The 15,765-nt window shown below is 39.2% G+C and overlaps 3 protein-coding genes across 4 annotated transcripts in view; 1 reads left to right on the top strand and 2 right to left on the bottom strand.

The window, feature by feature from the left end:
• The first annotated feature begins 68 nt into the window (after window positions 1-68).
• Window positions 69-2,910, top strand: nAChRb2 (nicotinic acetylcholine receptor beta2 subunit). Its single transcript, XM_012295236.2, has 7 exons — window positions 69-895; window positions 962-1,006; window positions 1,069-1,178; window positions 1,243-1,465; window positions 1,552-1,729; window positions 1,797-1,949; window positions 2,021-2,910. Exons 1-7 carry the CDS (start codon window positions 662-664, stop codon window positions 2,389-2,391), a joined length of 1,314 nt encoding a protein of 437 aa, XP_012150626.2. The 5' UTR covers window positions 69-661; the 3' UTR covers window positions 2,392-2,910.
• On the bottom strand, window positions 2,645-4,664 carry LOC100875776 (neuralized-like protein 2). 2 transcript variants are annotated; one of them, XM_003699965.3, is made up of 3 exons: window positions 3,864-4,664; window positions 3,456-3,779; window positions 2,645-3,379 (listed from the first exon to the last, which is right to left on the bottom strand). In XM_003699965.3, exons 1-3 carry the CDS (start codon window positions 4,207-4,209, stop codon window positions 3,258-3,260), a joined length of 792 nt encoding a protein of 263 aa, XP_003700013.1. In that variant the 5' UTR covers window positions 4,210-4,664; the 3' UTR covers window positions 2,645-3,257. The 2 variants fall into 2 exon arrangements, with proteins under 2 accessions (XP_003700013.1, XP_012150618.1); XM_012295228.2 differs by having other exon boundaries at window positions 2,645-3,376; window positions 3,864-4,663.
• A 106-nt stretch (window positions 4,665-4,770) lies between these two features.
• LOC100878133 (hydrocephalus-inducing protein homolog) overlaps window positions 4,771-15,765 on the bottom strand; it is a 28,442-nt gene continuing 17,447 nt past the window's right edge. The window contains exons 49-76 of the mRNA XM_076539788.1: window positions 15,621-15,741; window positions 15,425-15,561; window positions 15,016-15,256; window positions 14,636-14,971; window positions 14,211-14,471; window positions 13,483-13,807; window positions 13,121-13,402; window positions 12,809-13,053; window positions 12,237-12,533; window positions 11,817-12,093; window positions 11,505-11,733; window positions 11,123-11,350; window positions 10,617-10,921; window positions 10,247-10,406; window positions 9,888-10,083; window positions 9,022-9,255; window positions 8,644-8,813; window positions 8,388-8,592; window positions 7,288-7,859; window positions 7,060-7,195; window positions 6,591-6,971; window positions 6,318-6,530; window positions 6,148-6,258; window positions 5,857-6,090; window positions 5,538-5,765; window positions 5,321-5,466; window positions 5,078-5,261; window positions 4,771-5,019 (exon numbers count right to left, since the gene is read on the bottom strand). Coding sequence (XP_076395903.1) covers window positions 4,855-5,019; window positions 5,078-5,261; window positions 5,321-5,466; window positions 5,538-5,765; window positions 5,857-6,090; window positions 6,148-6,258; window positions 6,318-6,530; window positions 6,591-6,971; window positions 7,060-7,195; window positions 7,288-7,859; window positions 8,388-8,592; window positions 8,644-8,813; window positions 9,022-9,255; window positions 9,888-10,083; window positions 10,247-10,406; window positions 10,617-10,921; window positions 11,123-11,350; window positions 11,505-11,733; window positions 11,817-12,093; window positions 12,237-12,533; window positions 12,809-13,053; window positions 13,121-13,402; window positions 13,483-13,807; window positions 14,211-14,471; window positions 14,636-14,971; window positions 15,016-15,256; window positions 15,425-15,561; window positions 15,621-15,741 — 6,619 coding nt within the window. The 3' untranslated portion in view covers window positions 4,771-4,854. The remainder of the gene's footprint in view (window positions 5,020-5,077; window positions 5,262-5,320; window positions 5,467-5,537; window positions 5,766-5,856; window positions 6,091-6,147; window positions 6,259-6,317; window positions 6,531-6,590; window positions 6,972-7,059; window positions 7,196-7,287; window positions 7,860-8,387; window positions 8,593-8,643; window positions 8,814-9,021; window positions 9,256-9,887; window positions 10,084-10,246; window positions 10,407-10,616; window positions 10,922-11,122; window positions 11,351-11,504; window positions 11,734-11,816; window positions 12,094-12,236; window positions 12,534-12,808; window positions 13,054-13,120; window positions 13,403-13,482; window positions 13,808-14,210; window positions 14,472-14,635; window positions 14,972-15,015; window positions 15,257-15,424; window positions 15,562-15,620; window positions 15,742-15,765) is intronic.

Here is a 15,765-nt window from a genome sequence, read left to right on the forward strand (position 1 = left end):
GTAACTGGAATTTAATTGAGACTTTGTAGGGTTTGAAATAAATGACTCAGTGACTAGTATTTTGTCTTCTTGCTTACATTTTTCTTTAACTTTTCTGTAATGATGGAATTGGGATAAGACTCGTAACGTTCATGGTGTTCTTTTTATACGTGACGATCTTATTTAGTTAATGAACGCGATCGTAGATTTCTATTCAATCGTCACGCGTTAATTCGCCACACGCTGTGTTCCTACGTGATTAATTGTTATCTGCGTTTATTGTTATCTGAGTCACTGTTTACCATAATTACTTTGCCTCGTACTAAATCGCCAGGCGTAGAATTACGGGTTGTATCACCCTACGCTACATCTCGTTATATCGCCTCTTAAGTCTTTCGTTCCTGACTGATCCAACGCTGATTAGAAACAAAGACAATAAAAAGGTCATACTTCCATCTTAATATCTCGTATCCCATTTCAATATCTGTATCACTCACTATTTTTAGTCCATTGTAATTATGTAATCGAATGACTTCAAATTTTAACACCGATATGACGTATTCGGAAGGGGGCGGTTTTCTGTGTAGTCGGTTTAACATTTCACTGGGCGTACAACAGATTCTATTCGATCTTTCAATGTGCAGTTATAACACGAGTGCCACATTGATTGGTGCGATTCAAAATGAGAAATATTCTTCTCGCGTTATTCGTAATCCTCCTGCAGGACCATCAGGCTAGTGGGTTCGTTGAGGATCTGCTTCTATCTATGTCCTGCAAGGAGATTATCGACAATTCTCCGTTGCAACAGTTAAAAGAGAATCTGTTCTGTTACTACGACGAACAAGTTAGACCTGTTGAAAATCATAGGAACGTTACTGTCGTTGATTTTGGAATCACCATGCAACATTTCCAAGTCGTAAGTGAAAATTCTTTCTTGCATTCTTCACGTTCATCGTATAAATTACTTGAATTTTATCGTTAGGATGAATTCTCACACACGGTTGACTTTCACGTTTGGGCCAGAATGGTGAGTACAGTTAGTACAGGACAAATGAATATAGGATTCACATGAATTTTGCTCTTTGGCAGATGTGGAAAGATCCAAGTCTTGCATGGACACCATCGCAATATAGTGGTATAGAATGGCTTCAAGTGATGAGCTACGACATTTGGGTACCAGACATAACGTTGCATAGTGTGTGAGTTTCAGCCACCGATTTTATGGCAATATTTTCCAAAATATGAGAAACATTTTTGGAACAGGTCAAACATCGACATCGATATGGAGATGCCACGGGTTATATGTTACTTGCATCATATTGGTAGTGTAATCTGTGTGCCATCGGTGGTGTACACAACGTATTGCGAGTCAGAACACACATGGTGGCCTTACGATTTAATGAAATGTAGTTTGCACATTGCCTCCTGGTCTCATTCCTCTGACGAGATCAAGTTACGTTCTCTGCAGCTCAGTAAAGAAGGTCTAGTGCGTATCATAAATTATGGGTTGTCGCTTAAAAATATTGTATACTCCGACATCCGTTATATAATGAGGATTGTTTTAATTCTCAGCTAACCCAGGATACTTACGACTTAAATTTGGAATGGCAATTAGTGAACATGTCCGAAACGAGCCATATGTATCAATCAAAATTCGACGTGGACTTCTCTAGTAATATGATAACGTATGATATTATCTTGCAAAGATATGCTTCGATGTACACTGCTTCTTTCATGACAGCGATTTTAGGTTTGTGAATGAACTAGAGTTTAACGGACGATTAAATCATGTAGTTTACACGTTTGTTTGTGCATAGTATTAACAGCGATGACGTTGATGACGTTGTGGTTGGACCCAAAATCCACTGAACGTATGGTAGTTGCGAATTGCAATTTCGTTTTGCATTTATTGTGTTTGCAAGATTTGCAATGGAAACTTCCTCACAATGGGACTAATCCTCCCAAATTACGTAAGTGTATAATTGTCATGACGCCAAGTATCAAATATCTTCAACATTGTAACGTGATGAATTCATTTTAGTTCTCTTTTACGAGAATTCGTTAGTTCTGGCTACGTTCTCGTTGATCCTCACCAGCCTTCTTCGTCATATGCAAGAGCTCAATACCGATGCACCTGTGTGGTTATCATCGACTACCGCTACGATTTTAAAAAGCAGAGTAGGCCAGATATTTTTAGTGAGTATCTTGGACCCAAAAGTATCGGCCACAATGGAAATGAACGCCGACGATAACACGAATCTCGTGTCCTATGATAAGAAAGAATCCACTTGGAAGTATACCTCCATTTTGATCGGATGGTTAGCGTTCTTCGCCGTATTGTTCACTTATGTGATCATGATCGCTGTTTTTCTGCCGACAAATAGCAGAGGCAGAAGTGTTTGGGACCATTAATGTAAAAACTATATAAAAGAGAAATTTTTTGTGTAAAACAGATGTTGCCAATTTCCAAGATTTTTCTCCAAATGTCCGATTTTCCATCTTCTCTCGTTGACTCCGAGTTTCTTTTACTCTCAAATTTTCATATCCTAAATCTCCTTCAATCGGCGGAACATTTAATGTCTCATCTAGAATACGGTACAAAAATACACAATGTATAATACTTTAAGAGTTTGGTTTTCATGTGTAAAATCAGTGGATATTTAAGAACTTTTCTATAAATACATTTATTCTGAAAAACATTTCGGATTTAACTGACTACGTCAATTCGATCCGCTTTTGCGTATGTTAACAGTGCGACCCAATTTTACATTACTTCCGGTAAATACAATTAAGTCGTATCGATTAAGAACGAATGTTACACGAATAATTTGCGATCAGATGTTTACATGAACAGTGTGAAATTCAAGTGAATCGTAGAATCGTGTACTATATATAATAGTGTAGTTGCTAATAAACGCTAATGAGAAATGACCGGTGTTCCTCGAGTAATCAGAACTTATTTGGTGCTCTGTCAACAACATCTTACATTATGTACAATTTAAAATTTGGCATTCACGCGAATGACGTTATACTACATATACAGTAAATTATACAAATAAAGGGACTGCTAAGTAGAAAGTTTAATACAATTTCGCGTTCGTTTGAACTATCATTCTACTTCCGTGAGAATATATTGATGAGTAAATGAAAGCACAAATCAAGCAATAAATGTATGATAAGTTGTAGAAAAGTTAAACCGTAAAAATATTATATTAGCATTGAAATTCCTATTCGAGCATGATTTGAGACAGATTAGGTAAAATGGAATGATACAGACTTTACTGTGACTGATACAGTAAATAATCTTTTAGAACCCGTGGAAGTGGAAGCGAATCAACTGCATTCCTTTTGGTATACTGTAGTATAGCATCACGGCAGGCACTTTGTAGGGTAGATACTGCTAAAACATTTTATTGCTATTCAGCATAAAACTTCATCCAAGGTATTTTGAAGAAAGTTAAACAGAGATTACATACCACCATATAACTGCACTATTCTGACTTGTTTTGTAGTACCATATACATCAACTACTGCGTATAAAGGTCCTGCCTTGTAAGGTATGTCTTTCCCACACACACCTTGATCTTCCCCATTTATTATGAAGTGTATCTCAGCCTTGTCCGAGCCAGCCTGTGGCACATACATGATCCCAATACGACTACCAGCATCAGTAGGTAAAATGTACTGGGAAGGATCAATTATATTTGGTCTAAGAGCACTGAATGGTATAACTCCACGAGAAGTTTGCACATTGACCCCATCTGTGATTAGTTTCTTTTCTCCTGACGGTATTCCTTCACCTTGAAACACATGGAAAATACTTGTAAATCATTTAAAGTTTGAATATATTTGCAAGATCATTCCCATAGGGTTGCAATTCTTACCATAGCCTTCAAAGCTATCCCATATAGTGTGACTCCTGGTAATAGCAAATATCCATGTGTTCCCCAATCTGACAAGATCAGGTATAGTAAATTCTGGCAGACTATTGCTCATGGAAGCAGGATCTATAAGAGTAAGTCCCAGTCGCATGTGTCCGCTCCATCCTCCTTCAGTCTTTTCAATCTCCACCAGGAATATCTCACCTGGCTGCAATGGTTTTTCGCTGAAAGCCACTGAGTTTGCGTAGCTTGCAGTACGATATGCCACTGTACTGTCTTCACGAAGCACAATGTTCTCCCCGTGAGTCGGGTGGAATCTAGTAACTATCTTCCTGAATTTCTCGGTCATCGTAGCGTGTAATACGTGGAAGATTTGATTCCGTGTATCGGTATTATGAGTCTTGAGATGTGCCGTTGCAAAGACTCCCTTTCGCGAGAACTTTCATCGAAGAAAACTCGGAGAAGGAAGTTTGAAAAGCTCCCACACTCGGCAGAAAAGAATGTGGATGTACTTTCCGCGCGATCACCTCGATTTGAATGATACATTGGAATGTTTTCGATGATTTACATGGTTGCTTGAGATGCCCGATGGCCGAGAAAACGAGGTTAGGTATTCATCCTGATGATGCTTTCATCGAAATTGATGCCCAACGATCGTATTTTTGCACTATGTTAATATACGCTCTTTAAAAATTCTTATACTATCGAGAGGATGCGTCAATTTTGATTTTTACTCAACAATAAAAGCAGATACGAAAGCAATAATGCTTCACGAATGCTACAACTAGGAGAAACAGCTGATTGGTTGTGTACGACAGTATTGACTATTTGATTTGGAGGACCCCGGTGTTGACTTTAATTATTTATAAAAATGCATGGACGTAACTAGGACTTTAGAACAGGTTCCTCAATCTTAGTAAATATTAAATATGTTTTGGAAATCAGAAAGTAATAAATAATAAAAATCCTCGTTTCAGTGGATCAAATTTTTATTTTATTCAAAAATTCCTTTTAAATAATATATCCAATTAATATGAGAAACTGTAGGATCAGTGCAATACACCATCAATTTTCCCGTAACTGGATATTTTTCTTCCGTCAAAGTATCTCCATTCTCCTTTGGATCTTCTTCTTGAAGGTGTATTTTAACGATGATACTCTTTAAAAGAATTAATATATTAATTCTCATAACATATATAATAATTACGAAACATTACCTCTTTGGATTCTAACGTTGTCGAAGGGGGTTCTATTTTAAAAACGTCAGGCAAATCGACGAGAAACTCGAAAGTTTTTTCTTCTTTGAAAACATTTTTGAATAGTATTGTTGCAGGGAGGTTTCGTTTAATTATATAGGGTCCCATAGGTTTCGGTAAGGAGCAGGTACCAATCAGAGGAAACCTTTAAAATAAATTAATTTATATTTTCCATATGTTATTGTCCTTTATGTTTCTGCTTACACATATTCTCCAGCAGTTTTCGACGACGCCGTCAACGTGGCGACCTCATTTTCCAAGTCACTCGGTTCAAAAATCACTTCAAGTGTTTTATTAAATAATAGTGGAACAATAATACTTCTCTGAGAGGTGAAGCAGTCGTTATCCACCTATAACAAAGCTGTTTGCAAACTTTCTTTTTCCATATTGTACTTTTAACCAGTTCGAAATTGTGCTGTACTTTAATTAAGAACTCGGCGGATTCTGTAGTATAATTGTTGATACGAAGCAGGAATACACAGGAGCTTCCCAAAGTTGCATTCACGCGTGTAACTTTTTCCGGGGGCGGTGACAATGCTTTTAATCGTAATTCGTATGGAAATTGTCCTAACTCTGGGCAATGAATATAAACCATCACGACAGTCTCCTCGGATGGTAGCATCGGATTGTATTGTACGTAAATAAACTCCTGCAAATTTTTAACTTCCTTTGAACCGTATCTTTAATTAGAACTTTTGTGTAAAAATTGGCGTCAAAAATTTGTTGAATAAATGGCTCACGCGTGATAATGGAGCAACAACTTTCGGCAAATCGCGAATAGTGACGAAAGGATGATCCCAATTTGCCGTGTATTCGATCATTTTATTTTTCAAAGGATTTTCCACCTCCAATTCGTGACACACCTGAGTTCTCGTCGAGGTAACTAATTTGATCGATTTGATCACTTCCGGCTCTGTGATCTCGTAGTTTACGTTATAAAATTGATACTCGTTATCGTCGTTGACGAATGACACCTAAATTAAACAGAATCAATGTTATCAAAAGTTCCAACAAAAATACGCAGCAATTACTTTGAAATTAAATGTCGATTTCTCGTAGCAGTAAAAAACAGCACGATAATCTCGTTGGCCATTCGGTGGTACATCGATTTTGCTATTACCCTGGAACTCGTACAGGGTTGTCTGTCGACAAGGAACAAATTTAAAGATCTCTAACTGTGAGATATAATACGTGATCGAACCTCCTCTTGCTCCTCTGCATTCAATAATTCAATTCTGCATAAGAATCGTTGCTGTCTGTCGAGCCAGTTGTGGACAGTGAACGACTCCGTGTATTTCGTCTTCGCAGGGAACTGACGATTAATTTCAGCCACAGCTTCCGGTGGAAGACTTCTTCCCCGAAGAGAATACAACAGTGGCGCATTTTCTTCTGGCAGTCTCAATAATAACGTACCCTATGCAACAGATAAAGCTATCAAGATTTAAATTTGATAAAAATCAACACAATTGTTTACTGTGTGCGGGTTGTCCTCAGAGTTCATAACAAGGGGTGCATATGTAACGACACAGGAACCGAATCCTTTAGCAGCGACGTGCAGGACATCTTCAGCGGAGAAGTAATCCCCAGTTACTTCAGGTTTCACCGTCCAAGGCAAGTGGCTATCGTTCATGACAACAAACGACTGCGTGTGCTTTTTGCGTACCATAGACTCGAAGAACATAGTTTCTGTTGGTTCGGGAAGCTTACAACACCCTCCAGTGAGTTTCATCTTTAAGGAATCATATTTTTCTAGCTCGATTTCTGCCTGAAACATTTGTATTGGTACTAGGGATGGTTTCTGCGAAGGATATAGATTCTGGGAGTATAGGAAGACAGGTTCTAGAGCTACAAGGTTCTACAAGTCCTAACTTGAGAAATCAGTCCTAACTTGAGATGCAGGGATGAATTTAGAATCTCCATTAAAATTTTTTTAAGTAACTCACTTCACCCTCGATTATACTGCTCTGTTCTCGAGGTTGGAAATAGATGACGAACGTAATATCCATACCAGGAGAGCAATAACCGGTCAAAGGAGTGATTGTAAACGCCGTCGGTAACTTCGACATGTTCCACTTGAACCTACATCAATTTCTCTGTCTTAACTAATTCCTTAATCATGAAGCACTTCAATCATCTGAATTATCAGATCCCAAGTAATCACTCGAACCAACCTAGCACCCACATCTCCAGTGTTCATTAAAATCACCCTAGCCTCGCTGGTATAGCCCTGAACAATCGTGCCAAAAGAGACCCGAGCCCTGTTCAGTTGAAACTCCGCTCCAACGCAACTTCCCTGAACAACAAACAACGGCAGGATCGTCGAGGAGGTCTGAAGAGCCACTTTACACAGAAATGGTTTCATTCTGCGCGTAGATTTGAAAGTGACCAACACGTTGGTCCTCTTGTTGGGTCTTAACACCATGTTCATCGACGGTTCCACCCGCAATACCTCCGAAAGTCTAGGTTCTTTAGTCTGGAGTACCACGTCTTGGGTCCAGGATCGTTTCGTTTCCATGATGGACGCTCGTTCTAAGTCGCTTTGTGGCGTATCCAAGTTTCGCGATTTTAAACATCGGAATCGTTCGAGGTGCTCTTCGTAGTTGCTGAGATTCTTCATCAAGTCGAACTTTAAGTCCACGGGCGCCAGTCCTTCGTTTATCACTGGAATTCGCCGGGTGACGGCTTTGGAGATGGGGATGCTGCCCAGATCGACGCATTTGTCGCGGGGATTCACTAGGTGGATCTGAAAACGGGTTAATTTGTGTCAGAAATCTTTGACATTTATTGTCTTAAAATGTCAGGGTTTGAAAATTGTCTTTTAAGATCCTAAAGATCCAACATGTCAAAGTGTCTCAAATTGTCAAAATGTCAAATATGTCAAAGTGTCACAAAGATTAGCAATTTCTAAAATAGCAAGTCTCCAAAAGTCTGAAACCTCAACTGATCGTATTAATCAACCGAGAGCAACAAAATTCCCAGTACCATAAATATCGTTTCCGAAACTCTGCAAAATATGCAAGCAAACAAATATTCCACATTTCGGACCAGCGGTCACTGTCAGTTTTGATTGATATATTGCAAGTATATATCGGAACTAGGTTGAGCACACATAAATCGATACACTTTTGTGGATAGCAATTGCGATTCGGTTGCGAATGACGCATGGAAAATTTATTTTGTCCAAGTTTGTTTCAGCTGGAAGTTTCGATTCGAGAACAGCTTCTCGAAAGTTTTAACGAGTCGATGCTCTTTTATCTGGAAGATAACTCACTTTGTAAGTGATTCCCTCGCCCGAAATCGTTATTTTCTTCTCGTTCGTCGAGTTGATCGTGAACACCAAGCACTCCCTGTATTTGGTTTCCTTCAAAGGTTTAAAAGTGATCGGTATACTAATCGTCGAGTTCGCTGCCAGGGCTTCGGAAATGGAACTCAGATCCACGTGCAGGTGCGGTTGTTCCTCGAATTTACATTCGATTCTGTAAAATTACGAAGCTGGAAAAATTGTTAAGAATTTTGAAGGAACTTACATGAACGCCACGTTCTCAGAATTCTTCACAAGCAGCTCCTTGTTATAAGACATCGCGTTCTTCTCCTGAACGTAACAAGGCCCGAAATCGTAGGAATTGAAGCTGAATTCGATGGCAGGCTTCTTCGAGCAAGCTCTCACCAAGAATCGATAAGTCGGGCCATTTGAAATCTAAAGGAAATTAAAAGGCTCTCTAAGTACCACGAAAGTTACTTTCTTCGTTAAACAGAACGATCAGAATAAAGTTTCCGCAAGTCAAACTACTTTGGGCAGAAGTTAAATTATTTTTCGATGATAGGGTAAATATTTGTGCAACTTTTTTCATTTCTTGTTGATTAAAATATTGTGAAGATGTTTCGTACAAAATTTTTCAACGTACTTTTAAAACGATGCAATGATCTTTAATAGTGGTCTTCCGGAATGTCGTTAACGTCAGACAACAGGTCGATTGAGATTCACTGACCACGTGTCCCTGTTTTTGTGGCATCGTGATGCTGTAAGCGTTTCTGGATGCAATTTCTGGCGTAATACCAAGGTTCCAAGTATAATAAAACGCCACCTTGCCAGAATTTTTCACTTCGAAGTTGATGGTGGTCGGAAACTGGAGCATCAGCTTCAAATCAAAATAAGCGGTTGAAATCAATCATTTTCTATTAAAAATGTCAATCAAAAACTAATTATAGTCATTTTTAAACTCTACACTTTATTCAGAGTTTTCTCATTCGTATTGGATTTAAAACTGCTATAATTGCCAATCATTCTGCGTTAAAAGTATCGAAGCGTTTACGTAGTCGTTTTTAGCCATAAATTGCCATATTGCGACTTATATTTTATCATGCTTTTATGTCATGAATTTCTATTGTACTCCGACACGATCATTGTTTGGTATAATTGGCCCCAGTTATTTTGTATCCAGAATATCGATGAATCACCTACGTGGGCTCCAAGCTTTAAATTGGTATATCGCAAGTGCAGTTTAACGATACTTTCGTGTCACGAATTTCTATCTGCACGTTCCGAAATTGATCATTATTCTGTATAATTACTGTCCAGCCATTTTGGCTGGGAAACGTTTACGTAGCCATTTTCTACGAGTCCGGCGCTATAAACGTTACTTTACTCTTTTGTTCGAAACGGTGTCAGCGGAATGAAAAAGATAATTCCGTTTAATTTCGAACGAGAACGAAATGTAAGCAATAAGGTAATTCGTCTAGAGCGTTTAAGCAATGAAAGGGATTCGTTCACCCTGCCTAGGTCGATGACATTATCTCTGTCTCCAAAAGCCTGCACGGTTTCGCGTCTGTCCGTGGTGTACGAAACCGAAGACACGATGTCGTAAACGATGGCGGTGACGAAAACTGCGAGGGGTCTTTTCATCAGTTTCACGGCGCACTGAATGGAAAAGTAGAATTCACCGACCCGAGTTGGATGGTACTCGACCCTGTGGACGAATTAAAATGTTCACTGAACCGTTCCTTGAACGTGGTTTCTTCAACGAATTTCAGACTGGAAGAATTATTTTACCATAGCTCACACGAATGTTTAATTTGCTTAATTAAGGAAAAATGAAGCATACGGGGTGGAACTGCAATTTCGATAATTACCACAATAACTGTTCATTCTTTGGAATTAGAGATCCAGTCATTGGAGTCACGCTGAGCTTCTGAAATTTCCCCTCGGAGTACAAAGATTCTTCCAGGATCGCAAATGGTAGTTCGAAATCTTCGTTGTTTAACAATCTGATGGGGTCCCGAACGTTGTAGCCTAGATAAAGCAGCACAATGAGAATCTGATCTTCAGCTTTTAGTTTTCTGGTTTTCAAATATCTAAATATTCAACTTATTAAGTTTCCAATTCTTAAATTGTCAAATTCTCACATCGCTAAATTCTGAATTCCCCAAATCACCAAGTCGTAAAATTTTCATTTACCCTTTTCAAAGAAAAGGAAGACAGTAAAGATAGTGGAGACTGAACCTAGGATTGTTGGCTTCAGTTTCACGTGAACCGTGAGGCAGTGCACCGACGGTTCGGTTACGACCCCGACGACCAGAAAAAGGCACTCCAGATTGTATCTCTCGATGGAGAAGAGCCAGAAGGATTCGAAGACGCCGACGTCCTCTGCCAGAAACGTGAAAGCCAGGTCGGTTCGTTTACCGCGTTCGGCGACTCCTTCGATTACTGTGCAATGAAAATTCGATATCTCGTCTACGCTATTTCGTGTTCGATCCTTCCAACAAAAATGATAGTCGTCCGTCGTTGGATTGATCAGATGGAACTTTCTGAAATTATACCTTTAGTGAACTTCAATCAACCTCATTCTCATTCAAACATTACTCTGTTATTTAGAAACCTTTTCTGTCGGTAATAGTCAAGATTTTTGCTTCGGATTATTTGACACATTCAGGCGATATACGTTTCAATCGAGAGTAATTAAGAAGTCGATTAGAATGAACGTTTAGATTGCAACCAGTTACGCTTACTTGACGTGAGTCCCACCGATGCCGACCACTTTAAATTCGATTACCCTGACACTCTGCCACAAAGTCGGATCCTCTATCTCGTATCCCACAGGACCTGGTCGCTTTGGATCCCGTCTACCACTGGTTATATAGTCACTCTCTTGCACGTCGAAATGACAATAGGGTAACAAACTTCTTCCCACAACTGGAATAGTTAGGCTCGGTACATTTGGATTCAGATTTTCTATCCTGTCAAATACAATTTTTATTTTTATATTTTCTCCTCTTCATAATTCAGTTTAGCTAGAATTTCATTATAGTCTATTTACCTCATAAGATTTTTACTTACTACTTTAGTAGATAATTACTTTAGTATAAGTAGAAAATATGAAATGTATTTTACCTGCATATGAGATATGCTTTATAATAAAACACATCCATTGGCGAGAACGAGATGGTGCATTTTACGGACTCTTGAGGCGGTATATTTCCGGTTTCAGGGTTAATAGAAAATGGAAGGTCATCTTCCAACCAACTATCCGCGGTTCTTCCGGACAGACCGGCTGTGCTGCTGAAAAGATCCGATTTTCTTCCGCTGCTTTTAATCGAGAATGATTTTACATCCATATTAGCTGCAATTACAGTGTCATTTTTGTATTCAAGTTACTTTAATAATATCCAAAAGACTTTCTGAAATAAGGAGTCTTAGATTTACCAGATTGCACCGGCGTGCATGGCATAGAAAACAATTTCAGGCCTCCTGTACCGTTCGTCTTGTATTTAGCGAATTTCCCGCTAGGAAACTCATGGATCATGGAATAAATTTTTTTGGAGGACTGTTTCGATTGGGTATCGGCTGTAGCGGTACTTGGTCTGGGATTTATATTGCCTCCTTGCTCCCTCTTCGGGTATTGCTCGTCCATGCTTATTTTCCAAGCGTACGCCGTATTTACAGTTCCCGGATTCGTTAATGTAAACGTGTATTCCCTGGTCTGCAATCAAACTCGTTTTATTCATCGCGTAATTAACTGCAAATACCTCATTTACTCCGTAATAACTTAAATTCACAAGTGTGTTTGTATCAAAGGTCAATCGATATTCCGCCTACACTTTCATCTTTATTAATTTAATTAACCTGGAACATGAGTGTATCCTTGAAACGAATATCTTGGACAGGACATTCATATTCGGAGAACGCAACAGTGACATTCAGCAACAGATGAATGTTGCTGCTGGTTCCAGGTATGATTTCGTGTTGTGGCTCTTCGGTTGGTTGCACGATCTTTTTGGCTATTAGTTCTATTTCGTACTGGTGAGGATCCACGTCTGGGTGCATCCTCTCCCATTTGACTTCGGTCTGTCTATCGTCCCAGGTTTGGTCGTTCTTTTCTTCTACGAGCACTATTTGCACCAAGCTGCATTCTATACGAGTCTGCGATCACGGTTCATTATTTTAAATTAGTTTACGTATTTTATTTATGTGACCCAGCTAAGAAAAGTCTTTCCAATTAACTTGAAATATAATTGATATTAAACGAACAAAACTTCACCATAGGAGCAATAATTTGATGTAGCACCTCGGCGAAAGGATACACGAATATAAATTACATAAATTGCGGTTCGTGAAGCTTACGGTATTACACGAAACGGGAGAATGGAAAATTGATTTTTCTTTTTAAGCCACGGCCCTTTATTGCAGGAACGTACGTTCGTGTGATTTGTAGGTTCCGGTGCCAGGAAAGTAGCAACGATTTCCTTGCACGTTTGATACTTGATGTGTCCAATTGATGGCATGAACACCACGTGAGGATGCACGCTCCATTGGAAACGGAACCATCGATCCGTGGATTTATTGACAATCTTGAAAGTTTTCTTGTACATTTTGCTGACGAAACAGAGACCGTAGTCGAGGTTGTAGGTCAGTGACACTGCTACGGTCGAGCTGGTCGATGCTGCAACAAATAATTTTCACTATAACGAAGTTAATTAATCTTCAAATAACGGAGTTAATTAATTTACCTGAAAGCAAGGTATTTTGTTTCGACGACAGTCTTCGTAATTTGCTGGACTCTCGACTTCTCCTTTTACGCATATTGTCATCGAGCTCCAGACCGTCCAGAACTATCGGTTCCAAGTACGATTCACCCTCCAAATTTATCACCATGTTCTCATAAGGATTATTGACTATGTGCAAACGGAGTTTCGCATTGTATTTTTCAATTTGGGTCGGAGAAAATGTTACTGTGAAACGAGCCACGTTTCCGGGCATCAAAAGAATCACGGTGCATCGGTCATGGGGTTCTACAAGCAAATTTTTCCGGAAAATTCATAACATCCACAAAATTTAAGAATATCGTTATCAATCAATGTTATAAATTTACCGTCGCAATCTTTGTCCCAAATTTGCAAGAAGTTCCTAGTATCGGAGCACGGAGAGAAGGCGAACACGTTGTTCGAATCTTCATCGATCTCCAAAATAACTTTCGCCTTAATTAACCCAATATTTTCCAGGCTAAAGTGTCTGCAATTAGCTTCATTAATCAGAGTACGAGGAAAGTTTAAAGCGGCTGTTTCCCGTTTCCCGTGGGCCGGTTCCACGATTGCCACTTCCGGTACGCAGGATTCTCCTACGAGCTTGATGAACAGCTTCTCTTCCCCCAGATGAATAGGCACCGCTACGATCACTTGTAAACTTCCTTGAAACGTCTGCAAACATTTCCCCACGGAGTTTAATTAATCGTTACTAACACTTCTAAACATCCACCATTTTTTATCATATCGTACATTATTGCTTTTCATTAAATTAATCCTTTGCCGTATATCCTCCTGACTCACATTTCTTAATCTTCACATTTTTAGTACACTTCTCTTAAAATATTGATTGCAGCAAGTATTGATGTATCAAATATAATTATACGAAGTGTAACTGTCGTTAACATAGTCGTATAATTATCTTAACATAGTCTGACTAATTCAGATGATGATGCACTGTCTGTCTAATGCTAACATCTGACTGATGCAGAATCATACGACAAAGGGTTAATAAAATTAACTAGTATTTGAAATTAAAGTTATCTAATATTTGAAAGGATTAAAGAAGTGCTATTACGTCAATGGTAGCAGGTGTGAACGAAACAGTAAAGGTTTTGTGACTCATAGGAGCAATCCTCTCGTTTCGTGGATCCACCAGGAAAGTGTCAGTCTTAGCTGTTTCCGGAATTAAGGACTGTGGTAGGAAAAGCACATCCACGTTAGCGGATACTGTGCCTAGATTGTAGAGTCTGAAACACGTGCTGTGTGTGCTCAGCACCCTGACGTGCCGGAAGTAGAGGGTCGTTTCTTGTCGCGCGAACACCGTATGTGGCCCAATCTACACAGATCGATCTTAATGACCTTTGGAAACTTTTTGGAAAGTGTCATTCGTTTATCCCCACATTTTTATCATTTTCTTTTCAAACCCTTATGCTTCCTTCTAACTTTGTCTTTACGATTGATACATCAAAATCGAATATTAGTTTAAATATTTGTGAAGACCTCTTTGGGACACTCAAAGTCCTGAATCCGATCCACCACGTGATTCTCCTGGAACATGGAGTCAAAGTCGTGGAAGTCGATGTGTGGAATAGCAGACCTCACAGACAAGGCAATCGTTTTTCCATTCCTGTCTTCAGGAACGCTATCGCTGACCAGAACGCAAATATGTTCCTCTTGAGAGCCTACGAACTCAGGGTAGCAACTGATGGCAATGGTGTCCGTTTCACCAGGATTAACGTAGCCATCGGTTTTCGTGACAATCATTGGTCCCACTATTAGTTGTTCCGGTTCCAAATTTGATGATCTATCGATAGGGTAAGATACTTTCACGTTTTTCTATGGCAAAGAGTTCCTTCGGATAATATCCAGTATTACTTGACATCTGTATTATCGCTTCTGGGAGATCTTTTCTTCCTCTTCGACAATTTTCCACTTATGGTGCGCTCGATTTTATCTTTTACCGACTGACTCATGTAGAATACGGACGGATGCTTCAATGGATTGAATATTGTATAGTGAAGCTGATATTTTCCGGTGTTCTCGATGTCGAGGTACATGGTCTTCTCCGTGCATATGGCTAGCGTGCCAAAATCGACCGTGGGGTAGGGAGATACTCGAAATCTGTGAAATAAATGATAAAGTAAGGACAGTAATACATAGTCATTGTCTCTAATTTATGTGAAACGAGCCATTATAAAATTTTGATCATTGTAAGTGACTTTTAAGCGTCATAATAGTCCTCCAATTATAATAGAAAGTGAAAACCGCACGAGATGAAAGATGTAGTACCTCGTGTAATATGCAATAAGCGAAACCGTGAGAGGTATTTCAGCGATTATGGCGGTCTCTTTCTGCATATCCACCAAATGGCACTTTAATATCGGAGCATTTTTCAGAGTCATCTCGCTCTTTGGAACAAAAGTTACCTGTAAAAGCACTTTTATTTTTACCATGCTTCAGTTTCAACGACCCTAAAATTTTAAACCTCTACGACTTCCTCCTTTCTCGGTGGTACAGAGCCACTGACAGGTTCAACCTCGAGATCCTTCTTCAAATTTTTCGATAAATTTAATTCCTCTAGTTTATCCTTATCCTCCAGCATGATCCTATAATAATAAATTACTTAATTC

This window comes from Megachile rotundata, chromosome 14, assembly GCF_050947335.1.
Source record: "Megachile rotundata isolate GNS110a chromosome 14, iyMegRotu1, whole genome shotgun sequence".
Lineage (NCBI taxonomy): Eukaryota > Metazoa > Arthropoda > Insecta > Hymenoptera > Megachilidae > Megachile > Megachile rotundata.